Source organism: Gekko japonicus, unplaced genomic scaffold (assembly GCF_001447785.1).
Source record: "Gekko japonicus isolate JY-2015 unplaced genomic scaffold, Gekko_japonicus_V1.1 scaffold3657, whole genome shotgun sequence".
Classification (NCBI taxonomy): Eukaryota; Metazoa; Chordata; class Lepidosauria; order Squamata; family Gekkonidae; genus Gekko; species Gekko japonicus.
This window is the reverse complement of record NW_015165347.1, coordinates 100745-120636: the sequence shown is the minus strand read 5'-3', so window position 1 is coordinate 120636 and position 19892 is coordinate 100745. Positions and strand designations below refer to the sequence as shown.

Sequence of the window (19892 nt, the reverse complement as noted above, 5' to 3'; positions counted from 1 at the left end):
CTTTTGCTCACTTCATCAGATATATGAGAGTGTGTAGCCATCAGGTCCTGATAGAGATAGAAGACAGAAAGGGGGAAACGTTACAAAGAGAGGCTAATAGAGAGAACAGATTTTGAGTCCAGTGGCACCTTTGAGTGGCTCATGCCCAGAATTAAACATTAGCTCCGCTTCACCAATTCCCGACCACAATTTTAACAATGTTAAATAATAGTAATAAGAATAAGATTTCTTAAAAATACTGTGGGGTGCATAATTTTAGCTGTGCCCCGGTGAGCCCAGGAGAGCCCTCTCTGTCCACAAGCAATGTCAGACCTGGGAGACCCAAGTTGAAGACTCTGATGTTTACCTCCCTAGGTGACCCTGGCCAAGGGTCATTTTGTAGAAAAAGAGGTGCAGGAGCTCATTAGCATAACTCATTAGCATAACTCATTAGCATAGCTCATTAGCATAACTCGTTTGCATAGGCCACACCCCCTGACATCACCGGAAGTGTGTCAGAAGGCAACACCCACCGATCAGGCTCCACCGGTGTTTTGGATTGCTAGCTATCGGGGGGGGGGAACGTGCAGATCTGTCCTCGCAGAGGAGGGAGAGCTTGTACATGAAGGCGGGGATGGGGGGCTCTGCAATTTATCTGGTTGCTTCTTGCTCCTCGTGGCCTGACTGAGGGCTGCTGGGAGCAGGGGGCGAGGCTTGTTGCATGTGCCCGCCCCCGAGCTCCTTACTGCCGGAGCTCCGCTCCTGTGCGCTCCCGCAGGAGATGACCCCTGACTTGGCTCAGCCACTCCTTCTCTGCCTAATCGGCCTCCTAGGAGTGTGGTCAGGTCATGTGCATCCTGTTTAACTCTTGGAAGAAAGGGTGGGGAAAATGTTATAAGCAATAAAAGTTCCTTTCTGCTGGAGGGAACGTTCTGAAGGGCCCGTCATGGTGGCCTGTAAACACATCTGGGAAGTGCCTTCCATAGGCTTTCAGTCACTCACTAACCATGTTTGTTCTTCTAGGAATCAGATAATACAAATGCCTCCCCTCACAGATCTGGGTGCCCCCTAAGGTATGTTTTTTTGAGTAACAGTTTATGCCTATGGAGGTCTCTGAGCTACCTCTGTTTCTAGAAGGGTGATTGGGGGAGGCTGCTTTTCAGTAAAAGACAGCAGAGCTTTCCCTGTTGGAGACTACGGGACCGCCCAGAAGTCTCTCTGGGAGTCATCCAACAAAGACTGAAGACACCACCTCTGTGCAGAGCATTCCAACACTTGGATGGACCCAATCCTCCTGAACCCCTTTCCCACACAGGCAGAGAATGGGGGGGGGGGGCTGTGGTGTGTACATGTGTGTGAATGTGATTCATGTTTTTGCACATCAACACATGGTTGTCAGCCCTTCCTTTATCTTTTAGTAAAATGGAAGTGCTTGTGGTTAGTACTGTTGGGCATCTTGAGGAATGGTGTGCAGGAATGTTGAGGAATGCTGGCAGGGAATGCTGCCCACACTGAATCTAAGTCCAGTACTGTGGTTACAGTACCATTGGGCATGTTGAGGAATGGTGTGCAGGAATGTTGAGGAATGCTGGCAGGGAGGAATGCTGCCCACACTGAATCTAAGACCAGTACTGTGGTTACAGTACCATTGGGCATGTTGAGGAATGGTGTGCGGGAATGTTGAGGAATGCTGAGGAATGCTGGCAGGAAGGAATGCTGCCTACACTGAATCCAAGTCCAGAAAAGGCTAAAAGCAATAGAACTGGTGTGGTGTGATTTGCAAAGGGACTGACCCATGAGTCACTGAGTCTTGGGTCTGGTGATCCCTCTCCTTATACTAGCTCAGGGGCCTTAGGTCTGCCAGGGCTCAGCGCCCCTCTCCCTCCATAACAGGGAGCTGAGAGGTGGCTGTGGTGAGTATCACAATAAAATCTGTGAAATCGTTTGATCCTCCTAAAGCCCTGGAGCTGCTCAGGGCAGGAGAGCCGTAGCGAGGGAACCCTCTACTGATGGCTCTGCCTCATCTCTAAGGTCTCCGGGGTGGGAGAGTTGCAGATTGGAGCACGCAGAAGGTCCCAGGTTCAATCCCCGGCATCTCCAGTTAAAAGGACCAGGCCGTAGGTGATAAGAAAGACCTTGACCTGAGACCCTGGCTTAGTGGCAGAGAGTCTGTTTGGCACGCAGAAGGTCCCAGGTTCAGTCCCCGGCATCTTCCGTTAAAAGGACCAGGGGGTAGGTGATGGGAAAGACCCCAGCCCGAGACCCTCTTGCCAGTCTGAGGAGACCATTCTTACTTTAATAGACCAGGGGTCTTGAGTCAGTCTGAGGCAGCTTCCTGTGTTCCTGTGTATGATGGGTCATGCCCATTGCAGCAGTAGAGAACAAGTTCTCCTTCCGTGGGAGGAAGTCATCCAAACTGGTTAGGTCATGCCTAACCAGTTTGGTGTCGTGCTTAAGTGCGCGGACTCTAATCTGGGAGAACCAGGTTTGATTCCCCACTCCTCCACTTGCACCTGCTGGATGACCTTGGGCAAGCCATAGTTCTAGCACAGCTGTTCTCGAAAAAGAGCAGTTTCTGTCAGAGCTCTCTCAGCCCCTACCCACCTCACAGGGTGTCTGTTGTGGGGAGGGGAAGGGAAAGGAGTTTGTAAGCCGCTCTGAGACTCCCTTGGGTAGTGAAGGGCGGGGTATAAATCCAATCTCCTCTTCTTCTTCTAATCTGGGAGAACCGGGTTTGAGTCCCCACTCCTCCACTTGCACCTGCTGGATGACCTTGGGCAAGCCGTAGTTGTGCTAAGAGCTGTTCTTGAAAAAAGAGCAGTTTCTGTCAAGAGCTCTCTCAGCCCCACCTACCTCACAGGGTGTCCGTTGTGGGGAGGGGAAGGGAAAGGAGTTTGTAAGCCGCTCTGAGACTCCTTTGGGTAGTGAAGGGCGGGGCATAAATCCAATCTCCTCTTCTTCTCCTCCTCTCCCTCCAGGCGGGGCTATGCAAATTTTGTATGACTGCCCTGGGACAGAGTGAAGCTGCCCTTCCAGTTTTGATAGCCTTTCAGCTCCAGCGGCTAGCTCAAGCCTAGCTTCGCTTCTGTGGCTCAAAAAAATAATAATCAAACTTAGGCAGAAAGATTTTACCTTAACAGCAGGCAAAGCAGGTCCAGGAGACAGTCCGAAGACCAAAAACAGCAGGGATGAGTGAGCGTTCACAGCCACTTTTCTCTGCCTGCTTTGCTCAGAAAGAGGGGGAAACCAGCGTGTATCAGAGAGGCACAAAACTCCCATCACATGTGTAATGCAAAGTCCCTGTGTTTTTCCGACATGGCTGGTAATGTGCAAGACTGCTACCCGAGACCTTCGAGAGCAAGCACCATCCATGGTAGACATTGACAGACCTAGGATCTGACTCAGTATAACCGAACAAGAAGCTGCTTGGTTATAGCCGAAGCTTTTGCTCACTTCATCAGATATATGAGAGTGTGTAGCCATCAGGTCCTGATAGAGATAGAAGACAGAAAGGGGGAAATGTTACAAAGAGAGGCTAATTCTAAACAAGATCCAGTCCAAAGAGCAGTCAGTTCCCTCAGCATGGGCGTGAGACACTCCCAACCATTGTTAAATAGTCAAGGTGTAAAACCTGGTGGCTCAGAGGTTAAGACGCTGAACTGCAGACCGGAAAGTCGGTCGTTCAGCAGTTCGAGACCCGAGTGCCGCGTGACGGAATGAGCTCCCGTCTCTCGTCCCAGCTCCCACCAACCTAGCCGAAAGCAAGAAATTGCAAGTAGATAAATAGGTACCGCTTCGGTGGGAAAGTAAGAACATAAGAGAAGCCAATGTTGGATCGGGCCAATGGCCCACCTAGTCCAACACTCTGTCATACAGTGGCCAAAAATACCAGGTGCCATCAGGAGGTCCACCAGTGGGGCCAGGACACTAGAAGCCCTCCCACTGTTGCCCCCCCCAAGCACCAAGAATACAGAGCATCACTTGCCCCAGACCGAGAGTTCCTATCTATACCTTGTGGCTAATAGCCACTGATGGACCTCTGCTCCATATGCTTATCCAATTCCCTCTTGAAGCTGTCCATGCTTGTAGCTGCCGCCACCTCCTGTGGCAGTGAATTCCATGTGTTAATCACTCTTTGGGGGAAGAAGTACTTCCTTTAACAATGTTCCATGCACCTCGGCATCTAGTTATGCCAGCCACATGACCACGGAAACGTCTTCAGACAGCGCTGGCTCTTTGGCTTGGAAACGATGAGCACCGCCCCCTAGAGTCGGATTCAACTGGCTTTCGAGCAAGGGAAACCTTTACCTTTACCTTTAATAAAACCTGGATGAAATGAGATGAGCAGATGCGAGAGGAATTTACAGTGATATAACTGGAGTAATTGGCTTAATAAAGGGGGGGGGATATGCAAGATATGAGGCACCAGCGGTGACCCAGGAAGGATAGGTCCCTGTGAAGACCCGGCTGAGAGTGAGAGTGTTACACTTCTTGATGAAAAGTAAGGAATCCAGGGAGTTCAGTGTCGGGAGTAATGTTCCCTCTAAGCTGTGGAGTCTTGTGAGCAAAAATTCTACTTTGTAAACTACTGGCATTAAAGTTGTGAGTGATTTGGCTGCTGCAGAAATTAGTTTGCTCTGGAGCCATGCTTCCTGAGCGAAGACAAAAAATATGTGAGCCAGAGGCTAAAAAACTGTGAGCTGGCTCACATGAACTCAGCTTAGAGGGAACAGTGGCTCGGGAGGCTTGGCGTGTTCAGGGTGTCCTGGGAGCCCAGGCAGATCCGTAAAGCCAAGACGTTAATCTGAACTGCACCGGGACTATTCCTGCTTGCGAGCGACTGCCTCGGTCCTGAGGTTGGTGGATGGCTTGGCTCACGTGGCGCTTCGGCAGCAGTGGAAGCGGCAACACTTGCTTAGAGGGCATTTCATTCTCATGCCTAAAAGGGATTACACTAAAGTTTTGGGATCCCACTGAAGCCGTGGCATCACGCTGAAGTTGTGTCGCTGCTAGCGGCTGCGGCTGCGCCCAGAACAGAGTTGTCGAGTGAATTAACATTAGCGGTTGTAGATCTTCTGGGTGGTGTATGGCTGTGGTCCAAGCCTTCGACGACATATTGAATTAACATTCTCTCTTTAAAGCCTGCAGGTCAATGAAAAACATATCCTGGCACCGAGCGCAAGCGAAGACGAAGTCATCGCCCAGAGGCTGTCTGCAATGCCCAGAGGTAACGATGCACGAATCACTCGGTCAATACACATCTCCCTGTGGCCTTTGGGTGTCCTTGCGGTTACACTCCTCTATAAAAGAACGACGGCCACAGGCTTGCGACATTTGCTTCTGAAGGGCGGAGGACTGAGGCCAGCCTAATTCGTCTGAGGCTTCTGTGCTGCAGGGGAAGGCCAAACATACCAAGGAAGAACTTCCTGACCCTGGACCAGGGGTCATTTCGTAGAAAAAGAGCTGCAGGAGCTCATTAGCATAACTCATTAGAATAACTCATTCGCATATGCCACACCCCCTGACGTCACCGGAAGTGTGTCAGAAGGCAACACCCACCGCTCAGGCTCCACTGGACTCTATTGGGGGGGGGGAACGTGCAGATCTGCCCTCACAGAGGAGGGAGAGCTTGTACCTGAATAAAACTTGGTCTTAAAGGTGCCACTGGTTGCTAGCTATGGGGGGGGGGACACACAGATCTGCCCTCACAAAGGAGGGAGAGCTTGTACCTGAAAGCGGGCCGGGGGGGAGGGCTCTGCAACTTACCTGGCTGCTTCTTGCTCCTCGTGGCTCGGCTGAGGGCTGCTGGGAGCAGGGGGCGGGGCTTGTTGCATGTGCCCGCCCCCTGGGCTCCTTACTGCCGGAGCTCCGCTCCTGTGCGCCCCCGCAGGAAGTGATCCCTGATCCCTGGACAGATGCTGAGCAGAATGAGTCCCTCCTGCCATCTTTAACTTCTCGAGAGGAAATAGGTCACTTGACATCCTAAATGAAACTGGGGGGGGGGGCTTCCAATGTTCAAAATCACGAGGGAGACTGTGGAAGCCCCATGTGGGTAGGCCAGCCTCTCTGGGCACCACCATGAAAAATGCAGATGAAGACGTCCTTCACGTATCCCACGGTGCAACTGCAGTTGTGCGCTTGGAAACCTAAGGGTATCGGTGGATACATTAGCTTCTCAGTTGAGGCACCACTTCTACCGAAGCCTCCAAGTGCCTGTCTCCTCTGAAAGCCACTACAAGGGCTTGCAGCCAGAGCCCCCACCCTTCAGGGGCATGGCCAGAAATTTCTGGGTGGTGGGGCCGGGGCGCTGGGGCAGGGGAGTGATGAAGGAGGAGGGCCGCCTTGACCCCTCACCTCCACCTGGGGCTCCAGCCGCGCGGGAGCAGGTGCAGCCAGCAGGCGGGGAGGCAGCGCCTCTCCTGCCTCCCCCCCCCTTCGGCCCACCGGCTGCCCTTTGGAAAGCACACCTCCAGCCGTGGGGGAGCGGGTATGGTGGGCCGGCCAGCACGGATGCACCTCTCCTCCCTCTCTGCCTCCAGCCCCCCTGGCTGCCCTTTGAACGGTGTGCCCAGCCCGCCATTCCCAGCGCGACACAGAGGACGGGCAGGCGGGTGGCAGGGGTCTGTGAGGTGCTGGAGCAGCCGGTGGCAGTGGGTGTGGCTAATCAGTGAGGGGGCATGGCCCCGAAATGCCCCGCCACCGTTACATGCCTGCCACCCTTTCCCAGCCCACCCTCGCCCAGGCTGAGGCCTAGCTAACAGTCTCTAAAATTGCATCGGATCAAGAAATCACGTTTCTCAAGAGAGCCCGGCCCGCTGAACCTCTCCCATTTGGATTCAGTGACCGTTTCTTTGGGTCCCTTCCATAGGCTTGAATGTGGTCACTGAAGACCAGCTGCTGCAGCTGGCAGAGATAAAGCCGGTGCGGAGAAGACACGGCCTGCAACACCACCTCGATCGTCTGATCCAGGACCTTCAGAAACAGATTGAACACGAAGAGATGCTGAAGGAGTTTGTCGTAAGTCTCCCCCCGCCCTGACCGCCCTGGCCAAGGTGGCTCCGGCTAGGCCGGTCTCCTCAGATCTCGGAAGCTAAGCAGGGTCGGCCCTGGTAAGTACTCAGATGGGAGACCACCGAGGAAGTCCAGGGTCGCTCTGCAGAGACAGGCAATGGGAAACTACCTCTACAGTCTGGTGTCGTAGTTAAGTGCGCAGACTCTAATCTGGGAGAACCGGGTTTGATTCCCCACTCCTCCACTTGTACCTGGCTGGATGACCTTGGGCAAGCCGTAGCTCTGACAAGAGCTGTCCTTGAAAAAGAGCCTTTCTATCAGAGCTCTCTCAGGCCCACCTACCTCACAGGGTGTCTGTTGTGGGGAGGGGAAGGGAATGGAGTCTGTAAGCCGCTCTGAGACTCCCTTGGGTAGTGAAGGGTGGGGTATAAATCCAATCTCTTCTTCTTCTTCTTCTTCTTCTTCTTTCCCTTTCAATCTTGGCCAGTTTGGTGTAGTGGTTAAGTGCGCGGACTCCAACCTGGGAGAACCGGATTTGATTCCCCACTCCTCCACTTGCACCTGGCTGGATGGCCTTGGGCAAGCCGTAGTTCTGATAAGAGCTGTTCTTGAAAAAGAGCGGCTTCTGACAGAGCTCTCTCAGCCCCACCCACCTCACAGGGTGTCTGTTGTGGGGAGGGGAAGGGAAAGGAGTCTGTAAGCCGCTCTGAGACTCCCTTGGGTAGTGAAGGGCCATGGGGTATAAATCCAATCTCTTCCTCCTCTTCTTCTCCTCCTCTTTGTCTCTTGCCCTGGCCTGGGTGGCCCAGGCTACCCCGATCTCATCAAATCTTGGAAGCTAAGCAGGGTCAGCCCTGGTCTGGGATGCCAGCCTCCAGGTGGGGCCTGGGGACCCCCCCGGAATGACACCTCATCTCCAGAGCAAAGAGATCAGTTCCCCTAGAGAAAATGGATGCTTTGGAGGGGGGGACCCGATAGCATCGTGCCCAACTGAGGTCCATTGTCCTCCCCAGCATCCGCCCCCAAATCTCCAGGAGTTTCCCAACCAGGAATTGGCAACTCTGCCCCCCCACCAGTGTTCCCTCTAAGCTGAGTTCGTGTGAGCTAGCTCACAGTTTTTTTAGCTTCCAGCTCACAGATTCTTGTCTTAGCTCAGGGAGGAGGGCTCCAGAGCAAACTAATTTATGCAGTAGCCCAATGGCTCTGTAATGATTTCATGTTTAACTGTGTGTGTGTGTGTCTTTAAAAGTTTGGTTGCATGGCGGTGAGAGATAGTCTAGGGTGGATGAAACAGGCAAGTGAGTGTGATTGGTGATTGGCAGAAAAGGGGAGGGTTTTTAGAAAATGTGTGTCAGTCAAGAGTTACAGTTTAGACAGTTGATGAAGACAGTGGAAGTCAGTTAAGTTCTGTCTCTGAGAGAAGGAGACACATCCCTGTGTGGGATAAGTTGGTCCTGTGTATGAAAAGAGTGAAGCAGTCTTGTATGATATAAGAGTTCTGAGTTAAATATTTGTGTGTGAAAGGAGAGAGATTCAGTTCTGTGTTATAGGAGTTATAAGCTGAAAGCTGAGAGTGTAGGAAACAGTAAAGATTATATGGACTTGAAGGAAAAGTGTTACAAAGTTACCTATGAAAAATCCCTGTCAGTAGGGAGCAAACTGTGTGTTATACCTACTTTACTAGTTACATGGTTCTACCCTCGTATTTATGCTTTATTTAAATAAATCCTATTTCATTCAAGTATACCAGCTCTGAAATAAATACATCCTGAGGAACACATAGTCCCTTGAAAGCCAGTACCCAGTAGAAAAAAATATTATATTATAAAGGTTTGGAAAGCCTTAAAATTTCCTGGTGGCAGCCGGATATACAGAGTAAAACAAAACAAATCAAGATGAATGTGCTACCGCGTATTATATTTATAATACAATGCATCCCTATTCTTAAAAACAAAAAATTTCATGAAGAACTAAACAAAATGACTAGAAGATTTATCTGGCAAGGGAAGAAAGCCAGAATAAAGCTAAAGTTCTTAAGAGAAAAGAAAACGAGAGCTGGATTGAATTTACCGGACTGGTCTTTGTATTACCAGGCGGCAGCACTAAGTTGGATAAAAGACTGGGCATTATTAGAGGACAAAAGAGTGTTGAAACTTGAAGGCTATGATCTACACATGGGCTGGCATGCCTATGTGTGGTATGGCAAAGATAGGATACAGAAGAGCTTCTCTAACCATACAGTAAGGGGCCCTCTAATGCAAGTGTGGAGGCAGATTAGATGGAAAAATTACGAAAAAATACCAAAGTGGATATCTCCCATTGAAGCCTTTGTACTACCAACCTTAATGTCTGCAGGGAAATATATAACGTACTCCCAGCTATTAGATGAAAAAAATGAACTCAAATCATGGGAAGTACTACAGGGTCTAAATATGAATCTATCAATATGGGAAAAGAACCAACTGATCTCAAGATACACAAAAGATAAAAAAACAGGTTTCTATGCTGAAAAGACACTATTGGATAAAATATGGCTATATGAACCAGAAAAACAGATTGGGAAAATATATAACCTACTATTAGAAGATGACCTAAATAAAGACGGGGTCAAACCATTTATGATTAAATGGGAAAAAGATTTAGGTCATAAGATAGAGAGAGAAGACTGGGAAAAGTCCTGGAAAACAATTAAATTATTAAGAGCAGTATCCTATAAGGAAAACATTTTGAAGATGATCTATAGGTGGCACTGGACACCGGATAGGTTACAAAAATGTTTTACAAATACTCCAGGGAACTGTTGGAGATGTAAAAATAATAGAGGATCGTACTTACACATTTGGTGGAAATGTGAAAAAATAGTAAGTTTTTGGAAAAATATAAACTGTTTAAAAAAAAAAAAAAAAAAAAGAACATTTTAAAGTAAAACCAGACCTCCCCAGTTAAGGGGTCGTCACAGGCTCGCTCACAATTTTAATGCCAGTAGCTCACAAAGAGGAATTTTTGCTCATAAGACTCCACAGCTTAGAGGGAACATTGCCCCCACCCCCTTTCAGTGGCCAGGAGTAGGGTTGCCAGCCTCCAGGTGGGGCCTGGGGATCTCCCGCTTTTACCACTGATCCCCAGCCGACAGAGATCAGCTCCCCTGGAGAAGATGGCTGCTTTGAAGGGTGGAGTCCGTGGCATTGTACTATGCTGAGGCCCCTCCCCTCCCCAAACCACGCCCTCTCCTGGCTCCACCCCCAAAGTCTCCAGGTATTTTCCAACCCGGACTTGGCAACCATAGCCCTGGATGGATGGGAAACCCCCAGGGAGGTCCAGAGTCACAACGCAGAGGTGGGCGATGGCAAAGCACCTCTGTTCATCTCTCGCCTTGGAAACCCCTCAGGGTTTCTTAATCTTAAAGTCCACCAGACGTGATCTAGCGACTTAGGCAAAGGTTGTCTAGGAGGCAAACTGGGTACTGAGAACTCACTGTTGTGCTCCCAGCAGAAATCCTTTGACATCCTTCTATAAGCGACAGCAGGGCACGCATGGCAAACCGTTTCTCTGAGTGATGAGAATATGGAATTCACTGCCAGAGGGTGTGGTGATGGCCACAGGAATAAATGGCTTTCAGAGGGGATTCGATAGATTAACGGAGAGTAAACCTATCAATAAAGGAGCTGCGGTGGCTCAAGTGGTGAAGACGCTGAACTGCAGGCTGTGGAAGGTCGGTAGTTCAACAGTTCGAGACCCGGGTGTGCCGCGTGACGGAGTGAGCTCCCGTCTCTCGTTCCAGCTCCTGCCAACCTAGCAGTTCGCAAGCAAGAAATTGTGAGTAGATAAATAGGTACCACTTCGGTGGGAAGGGAACAGCGTTCCCTGCGCCTTGGTGTTTAGTCACGCCGGCCACATGACCACGAAAACGTCTTTGGACAGTGCTGGCTCTTCGGCTTGGAAACGGAGATGAGCACCGCAACCCTAGAGTCGGACTCGACAGGCTTTCGAGCAAAGGAACCTTTACCTTTTTAAGCCTATCAATGACTGCTAGCCATGGGGGCTGAGGGGAACCTCCACATTCAGAGGCACTAACCCTCAGAATCCCAGAACCAGGAGGCAACCTCAGGGGAAGGCCTCGGCCTCTGTGCCCTGTTGTTGGCTGTCCAGAGGAACCAGTAGGCCACTGTGTGGGACAGGACGCCGGACTAGATGGACCACCGCAGGGCTCTTCTTATTTTCTTACGAATGTCTCTTGCCTTGAAAACCCCTTGGGGGTTGCTATAAGTTGGCTGAACAAAGGTCCGCAATGTCAAAGCAATGGTATTCCCAGTAGTCATGTATGGCTGCGAGAGTTGGTCTGTAAGGAAGACCGAGCACCGAAGAATAGATTCTTTTGAACTATGGTGCTGGAGAAGACTCTTGAGAGTCCCTTGGACTGCAAGGAGATCAAATCAGTTAAATCCTAAAAGAAATCAACCCTGACTGTTCCCTGGAAGGCCAGATAATGAAACTGAAGCTCAAATACTTTGGCCGCCCAATGAGAAGGGAGCACTCACTGGAGAAGACCCTGATGTTGGGAAAGACTGAAGGTCAAAGAAGACGGGGACGGCAAAGGATGAGATGGTTAGACAGTGTCATGGATGCAACGAACATGAAATTGAGCCAACTTCAGAGGACGGCAGAAGACCGGAAGGCCTGGCGTGATCTGGTCAATGGGGTCGCGAAGAGTCGGACTCGACTGTGCGACTGAACAACAACAACAACAACAAATAAGTTGGCGGTGACCTGAATGCAAAAAAGAAGAAGAAGCTGACAGCATGGCTGCTGGGAGCACAGTGGTGGGCTCCAGACATGACTTCTGAGAGCTTACTAGTGTGACTGAATAGAGATCCTGGGAGATGTGCTTCCAGGAGGCTGCCCAGACTGGAGGCAAGTCACGGGACTACGTTTGTCAGGGTCACTAAATTGCAAGGCTGAAGAAGTAAACCTCAGAAGAGCCCTGCTGGATCAGACCAGTGAGGGTCCCTCCAGTCCAGCATCCCGTCTCACACAGTGGCCAGCCGGTTCCTCTGGAGGGCCAGCAACAGGGCAGAGAGGCTGAGGCCTTCCCCCTGATAAGAACATCAGAAGAGCCCTGCTGGATCAGACCAGTGAGGGTCCCTCCAGTCCAGCATCCCGTCTCACACAGTGGCCAGCCGGTTCCTCTGGAGGGCCAGCAACGGGGCAGAGAGGCCGAGGACTTCCTCTGAGGTTGCCTGCTGGCACTGGGGTTCAGAGGCTTCATGCCTCTGAACATGGAGGCCCCCCTCAGCCACCACAGCTAGTAGCCATTGATAGACTTATCCTCCATAAATATATCTAATCCCCTTTGAAACCTGTTTATTCCTGTGGCCATCATTACATTCTCCGACAGTGAATTCCACGTGTTAATCACTCTCTGTGTGAAGTAGGGATTCAGAGGTTTATGGGAACGTAAGAATAGCCCTGCTGGGTCAGACCAGCGAGGGTCCATCCAGTCCAGCATCCCGTCTCACACAGTGGCCAGCCAGTTCCTCTGGAGGGCCAACAACAGGGCAGGGAGGCCAAGGCCTTCTCCTGAGAAGAACACCAGAAGAGCCCTGCTGGATCAGACCAGTGAGGGTCCATCTAGTCCAGCCTCCTGTCTCACCCAGCGGCCAGCCAGTTCCTCTGGAGGGCCAACAACAGGGCAGGGAGGCCAAGGCCTTCTCCTGAGAAGAACACCAGAAGAGCCCTGCTGGATCAGACCAGTGAGGGTCCATCTAGTCCAGCCTCCTGTCTCACCCAGCGGCCAGCCAGTTCCTCTGGAGGGCCAACAACAGGGCAGGGAGGCCAAGGCCTTCTCCTGAGAAGAACACCAGAAGAGCCCTGCTGGATCAGACCAGTGAGGGTCCATCTAGTCCAGCCTCCTGTCTCACCCAGCGGCCAGCCAGTTCCTCTGGAGGGCCAACAACAGGGCAGGGAGGCCAAGGCCTTCTCCTGAGAAGAACACCAGAAGAGCCCTGCTGGATCAGACCAGTGAGGGTCCATCTAGTCCAGCCTCCTGTCTCACCCAGCGGCCAGCCAGTTCCTCTGGAGGGCCAAAAAATAAAACACCTCAAGCATTCGCATGACATACTGAATTGCCACAGAAATTAAATAGCCCCTGGAACAGGCATTAAAGGGGGAGAGAAAAGGAACTGGAACCAGAGCCAGCATTTCGGGGGGTGGGGGGGCTGCAATAGGAAAAAGCGAGGACATGCAGAGGATGTGGGGTGGGGTGGGGTGGGGAGCTGTGGCAGACTGGAGTGGGGTCCTCTTGTGTGTTAGCATTTTCATGCGATTTTTCTTGCATCCCACACATCGTCACAAAATATGTTCCTTGCAAGACTATGCTGTTGTCTGAAAACAACTTTTTTGGGCAAAGATCGTGGATCTTTGAACTCACAAGAGGAAAATGCAGCGTGTTTAAGGAAGAAAGGCAAAAAAGTTCGGCTTCCAAAGTCTAGAAATATTCTGGCGCTCAGATGACATTTAGAAGGGTTTTTTGGGGGGGGACCTGGAGATCTCCTGGGGGCCTGGGGGGGCCCCTGGAGATCTTCTGCATATAGGCTTACCAACCTCCAGGTGGGGCCTGGAGATCTGGAATTGCAACTCATCCCCAGGCGACTGAGATTAATTCCATGGGAGAGAAATGGCTGCTCTGGAGGGCAAACTCTATGCCATTATACCCTAATGAGGTCCACCTTGCCCTGCCCAGATTGCACACCCAAATCTCCAGGAATTTCCCACCCTGGAGTTGGCAACCCTAGCAGCATATCAGACCGGGGAGGGGCCACAGCTCAGTGGTGGAGCCATGGACTTTGCATGTTGAGGTGCCCCGGTTTATTTCCCAGAGAAAGACAGTGTACGGAGGTGAGAGCATGCATACGACAGTCACAGACACAATACACCACTAGACTCATTCCTTCTCTACGTGAAAGCGGCGCGTCACCAGCTTTGCAAATCAAACACACTGAAGGTTTTATGTTTCGTTTTAGGACCTAGAACACATCAAACCGACGGACGATTGCCTGATAGGCAAAGCGCCAGAGAACCGGGAGAAGAACAGATACCGCGATATCCTGCCGTGTAAGTACAAGAAACTGGGAATGCTGCCGCTCCGGGATCAGTGGGTGAAAAGTACGCAGACAGAGAGCGATTTCAGCTCAGCGTACTTTATTAGATCAGGAACAAGACGACTTTAGCCGGCTCGCAGGCCGGCTTATATTCCCCGTGAAACCGCCACCCATAAACCCCCCCCCCCCCACTTCCCAATAGGTTATTTACAGTGGCCGAGAGTTCCATAGGCTCTCGGCCGGGAACCTAGCCCACTGATTGGCGCGGGCTAGGATCCGCATAGTCCATTGTCTTTTTGAGCGAAGCTCGACGTTTGCGCTTGACCGCGTGGGGCCGAAGCTGGCCACGCGGTCTGAACTGGGTATATTACAGTGGGAAAGATGTCTGAAGATGGAACTAGCATATGACCGGCTCAGTTTGCGCCAGGATTAAATCTCCCCGTCCTGAGCGTTAGCACAACTCTTCCAGACACTGGTTACGCCAGAACACGGCTCACATCGTGACAGTGCTCACACACGGTTGACAAGTGACGTTCCTTGCATATTTGGCTGATGTCAGAATGGCGACCCCCCGCTCTGTAGCACGGCGCAGGGAAGGTTTTATGTCAGGACTTCAATCCTCAGCAGTTTTGGGGGGATCACTGTAAGTCAAGAAGTCCGAGCAAACCATGTTGAGCTTCTGTGATCCTACAGAGAGACCTCTTGGATAGGATTGCTCAGCGGTTGGAGCAAAGAAGAGCATGGGATAGTCCTGCTGTGACGAGGTTCGATTTTGAGGGTAGAGAGAGAATTTGAGTATAGGACACCACTTGTGCTACTGTAGTACTTGTGGCACAAATACTGAAAATATTCGTAAGGTCACCTTTCTCCCTTGCCTGTTCTCTGCTTCTCTGGAGAAGTGTGGCATTGAGTCAGCAGAGGTGAGAAGCACAAATATGTATTTTATCTACTTAACTAACTTCATTTGTGTTAAGCAGTGGCTCAAGTGGTTAAGACGCTGAACTGCAGGCTGTGGAAGGTCGGTAGTTTAGCAGTTCGAGACCCGAGTTGCCGCGTGACGGAGTGAGCTCCCGTCTCTAGTTCTAGTTCCAGCTCCTGCCAACCTAGCAGTTCGAAAGCAAGAAATTGCAAGTAGATAAATAGGTACCACTTCAATGGGAAGGTAACAGCGTTCCATGCGCCTCGGTGTTTAGTCATACCGGCCACATGACCACGGAAACATCTTCAGACAGCGCTGGCTCTTCGGCTTTGAAACGGAGATGAGCACTGCAACCCTAGAGTAGGACTTGACTGGCTTTCGAGCAAGGGAGACCTTTACCTTTACCTTTAACTTCATTTGTACCCACAGTGGCTTACATCATTCTCCTCTCCTCCACTTTACCCACACAACAACCCGGTGAGGTAGGTTAAGCCGAGAGCTTGTGACGGGCCCAAGGTCACCCAGCAAGCTTCTATGGCAGAGCAGGGACTTGAACCTGGATCTCCCAGCTCCTAGTCCAGCACTCTATCCACTTACATCAAGCTGGGTCTCAAACGGCAGAATACTTGGGCAGAAGGACCTAACCCAGCAAGGATTAGGGGCTAGAGCATATTTTCAGACACCAAAAGCAGCAGGCTTTTCAAACAGTATTCAGACCCACCAGAAAAATACAACAGATGCTACGATTGGCAAAATACAGAAGAGACCCCCTTACTTCTGCAGGAGTATAGCGCATACCATGCAGTTGTGGACAGGTTTAAATCAGGACCACACAGCGTAGCATTCAGACAAGAATAAAAGAACATGAAAGACACTGCAGACTGGGCCAATCTGAAAAATTAGCAGTGGTTGATCTAATTACCATGTCAGATTACACAGGTGAGCCATTGAAATTCATAAACATAAACACAGTTTCAACAGGGAGGAAGAGAATTTAAAAATAAATTAGGGCATGGTTTCCTGTCCTGAAAAACACAAAATAATTTACATTTTACAAAAGCATCACTACAGAAAAGATTAGAATTTCAACAGCCAATCCATATGCAAAAGAGCCTCCTCAGGAAAGCGCCTCCATTAGCAATGCCACAGCCTGGGGAGCTCCTACACAAGATAACGACTCAGCCCTACCCCACCTTCCTGAGTAGATATAAATTTACTGCCTACCATTCTTTCTTCTCACCATGACACAGAGAGTACTCCATCTTTCTGTGTTATACCTCTGAGGATGCCAGTCACAGCTGCTGGCAAAATGGCAGGTCCTACAATGCCAAGACCACGGTCATACAGCCCGGAAAATCTACAACAGCTGATGAACTCCGGCCACGAAAGCCTTCGACAACATATAGGCTTTTCAACATTTATTTAATTTTAAAAAAACATATGCCATTCTTTCAGTAACTCAGCATAGTGCTTCATGCCCTTCCTGTACATTCAGGGTTTTCCCAGAACTTGATGCATGCAGCTATGGAGGTCTTCAGGGCTTTCTTTAAATAACATTGGACCAATGTGTCTGTGGATCACTTACACCAGAGGACTTACCCTATTGAATCTTATTTTGCCCATTATATACTTACCCCAGGGTTAAATCGTTGGCAGGAATTCTATCTGCTATAGTAAACTCATATTCTGTAGATCACAAGATTGTATTCCTGCTACCCGATAATGATCCGTATGTAACCTGCAGAATCTCTCTGTTTGCCTCTGCAGCAAAGAAGTTAAGGTCCGAGAGGTTATTGTTGAGAGCGGTTTCTTGAAAATGTAGTCCGTTAATCACAAATTTTATATTCTAGTTTTACGGTTTTATTTATCACTGTATTTTGTGGCTTCTCGGCTTGTAATGGCTTATGGCTATATACAACAAACTGTTTGACTGACTGGCTTTTTAAGGTTTGAGTCCAGCGGCACCTTTAAGACCAACAAAGTTTTATTCAGTGCACATGCATGCACACGGAAGCTTATGAATGGAGTCAGAGAGATAGGGTGGGGTTAGGCAGAGAGAGCGAACAATGGTAGATGCTCTCCTTATATACCCTAAGAGGGGCTTGGGGCGTGAGCCAAGGCATGTAGCCCCCTGTAAGACTCTGCAGCTGGCCCGTAGCTAACATGGGGCCCACGGGGCCTGGCCCCCTAGTGTTTCTTCTGGGGCCCCTCCCTCCAGAGCTGCCCCCAAAGTGCTCCAACTGACCACCTGCACTGTACTTTCATTTCATTAGCTGGTGGGCCCCCCGAGGCCCCCTCCCAAAGAATTCAATAGCTACGGGGCTGCTCTGCAGTAACTCTCAGACGTGATAACTCCGTTTATGGATTTTATTAGCAACCAGGAAAGTTGCAGGTGAATCAAAGGCTTTGACAGTAATGGCAGATAATACACGTTTAGCTCTTACGAGAACTTTGGTGCAGCCTACATTCATACGTCACAGTTACATGTGACAGAGACTGGTTAATAAAGTACAATTAATACTGTGAGAATGTTCATCAAACAGACTTCCTGCCCGGCCAAAAGACATCATGAGAAGCTGTATAGGATTTTGCCCCTCAAGCCTGTCCAGGAATGAGAGGGAATCCTATACTTTTACAATACATTAAACAATAACCCAGAGAGGTAGGCTACCCCCTCTGGATTTCAGAACAATAAGCCACCAGAACCTCTTTTAACTAGAATCCCCTTCTAGCCTAAGAGCAAGGTTCAGACTCGTAGCTAGCATCTAGGGCTTAACACATTAGCACCTCATTCCCAGAGATGCACACCTAATGCTCTCCAATAGTAGTGTATATGGTGAGCGTTTCGGCTACTGGATTTTAGGCTTGGAATTCAGGTACAAGCCAGGGCTCTTTTTGTAGAAAAAGCCCAGCAGGAACTCATTAGCATAATAGGGCACACCCAACAGCAGAAACTCATTAGCCTATTGGGCCACACCCCTGACAGCACAGCTCATTAGCACATTAGACCGCACCCCCATGTTGCCAGAAGTATGGTCATCCAGCCACACCCACCTTTTGCTTCTTATTCCGTTTACCTTGTTTGTTGTCAAAACGGTCCAGGGCCTTTTTTTGTAGCAGGAACTCCTTTGCATGTTAGGCCACACACCCCTCATGTAGCCAATCCTAATGAGTTCCTGCTGTTGGGTGTGGCCTATTATGCTAATGAGTTCCTGCTGGGCGTGGCCAACTGGGGAGCCAGCCGGAACTCCGTTCCTGTGCGTTCCTGCCCCAAAATAGCCCTGGGTACAACATCAAAGACAATTTTAGAAACACAAATGATTTTTATTCAATACAGAGCATTGCAATTAAACCATAAGAGATTACAAAATAAGAAAGGTTAGGGCAGTTTGCCTTAACTAAACATAGTGCTTCATATTTACCATGTCAGGAACATCTACAGTCCAAATAGTCCAAGGGATTTTGAAGGGAAATCCCATCGTTGCACTCCATGTGCTTTAAGTCCCAAAGCAATTCTTTGTTCTCCCAGGGACCACATGTCCAGGTGCAATAAACAAGCAGAGCTCACTAGCAGGAACAGAGAGCAAGAACACAACAGCAGAGAGAGAGAGAAAGAACAGAGCTCTCTCCCATTGGGAATGACCAGTTATAGGCCCATTCCAGTCACAATCAACTGTGGCCAGGCAGCCAACTGCGAGTGGACATAGGTGTGTCCAAATGGTTGGTTGCCATAGCTGCAACATTGGGTTGGTTATAAGTTTGGAGGCCACGCCTGCAAGCAATTGACCTACTTTCCAGGTACCTCATGGGCTATGTGCCTACACTCATGTAAGGCCTAGCTTCTAGCATGGAAGTGTGAAGAATGTGGGTTTATGGCATGGCAATTGAGGCCATGGGCCCACCATTTGGCTTGTAACAGGAAATAAGGCACAGCCTGTTACCAGCAAGACATTCCAGGGGAAGGCAGGGGCTTTTAGAAATCAATATTTCTATAGAGAAGCGAACAATCTCCTGGCCATTGTGGAGGAGGATTTCATTAAAGTGTACCAAGCGCATTATCAACAATAGACAACCAAGCCTGTTTCAACTACTCCCCATCCTGGGAATGTCAGAGGAGGACTTTATAGCATAGTTGATTCATAGCTAGCAGGTGTTATAATCAGCTTGGGAACAAAAAGCCAGTGTGAGAATATAAAGATAAAGCATTTGGGATAATATGCAAGCAAGCAGGACATTAAGCTATGTACATGGGAACACCAGTGAGTATCCAGACTGACCCCAAACAATCATAGGTCCGATTCTAGATGCTAGAAGCTACCAGTTTCTCAATGGGCTAAAAGAATGGAATTAAGTGTTGAGCAATTGGTATAATGTTTGCTAATGGTGACACCTCTAGGAGTGGACAAAGGAAAAGAAAAGGCAGTAATTCCAGGTACTTGGTTACACCGGCGTAATCTGCGGGGGGGGGGGCTGAGATCTGCGGGGGGGCTGAGGGGCTTGCGCCCCCCCCGAAATTTCCCCAGAAGCCCCGCCCACCGGCCGCGAAGGAAGCCGCCCGGCCCCAGCTCCGCAGCGCCCAATTTGCGAGCGCCGCTTTCCTTCCCGCCAAATTCAAGGCGGGGCCAACCTGCAGCTCCCGAGACTCTCTTCAGGGGTGTCCCCGGGCTTAAAGCGAGCTGACGTGCCTAGCGCCAAAGGGAGAGCGCGCAAAGTGGCGCACAAAGCGCCTCCCAAGGAGGCTGGGCGGGCAGGCGCGGGCCGCGAGTGAGTCCCCGTGAGGGGGGACCTCGCCTCTGGCTCCTCCTCGACGCGGGTCTGCAACTGCCTGCGAGAGATGTTCAACCGCGCGGTGTCCAGGCTCAGCAGGCAATGGCCGCCTTCAGGTA

The 19892-nt window shown here is 50.2% G+C and overlaps 1 protein-coding gene across 1 annotated transcript in view; it reads left to right on the top strand.

Annotated features, from left to right (window-relative positions):
• Positions 1 to 19892, top strand: part of PTPN20 (protein tyrosine phosphatase, non-receptor type 20) — a gene marked incomplete at its 5' end in the record, with an annotated part of 46333 nt that overhangs the window by 10467 nt on the left and 15974 nt on the right. The window contains 3 exons of the mRNA XM_015410574.1: positions 5128 to 5206; positions 6848 to 6996; positions 14010 to 14100. Of these exons, the coding sequence (XP_015266060.1) occupies positions 5128 to 5206; positions 6848 to 6996; positions 14010 to 14100 (319 nt within the window). The remainder of the gene's footprint in view (positions 1 to 5127; positions 5207 to 6847; positions 6997 to 14009; positions 14101 to 19892) is intronic.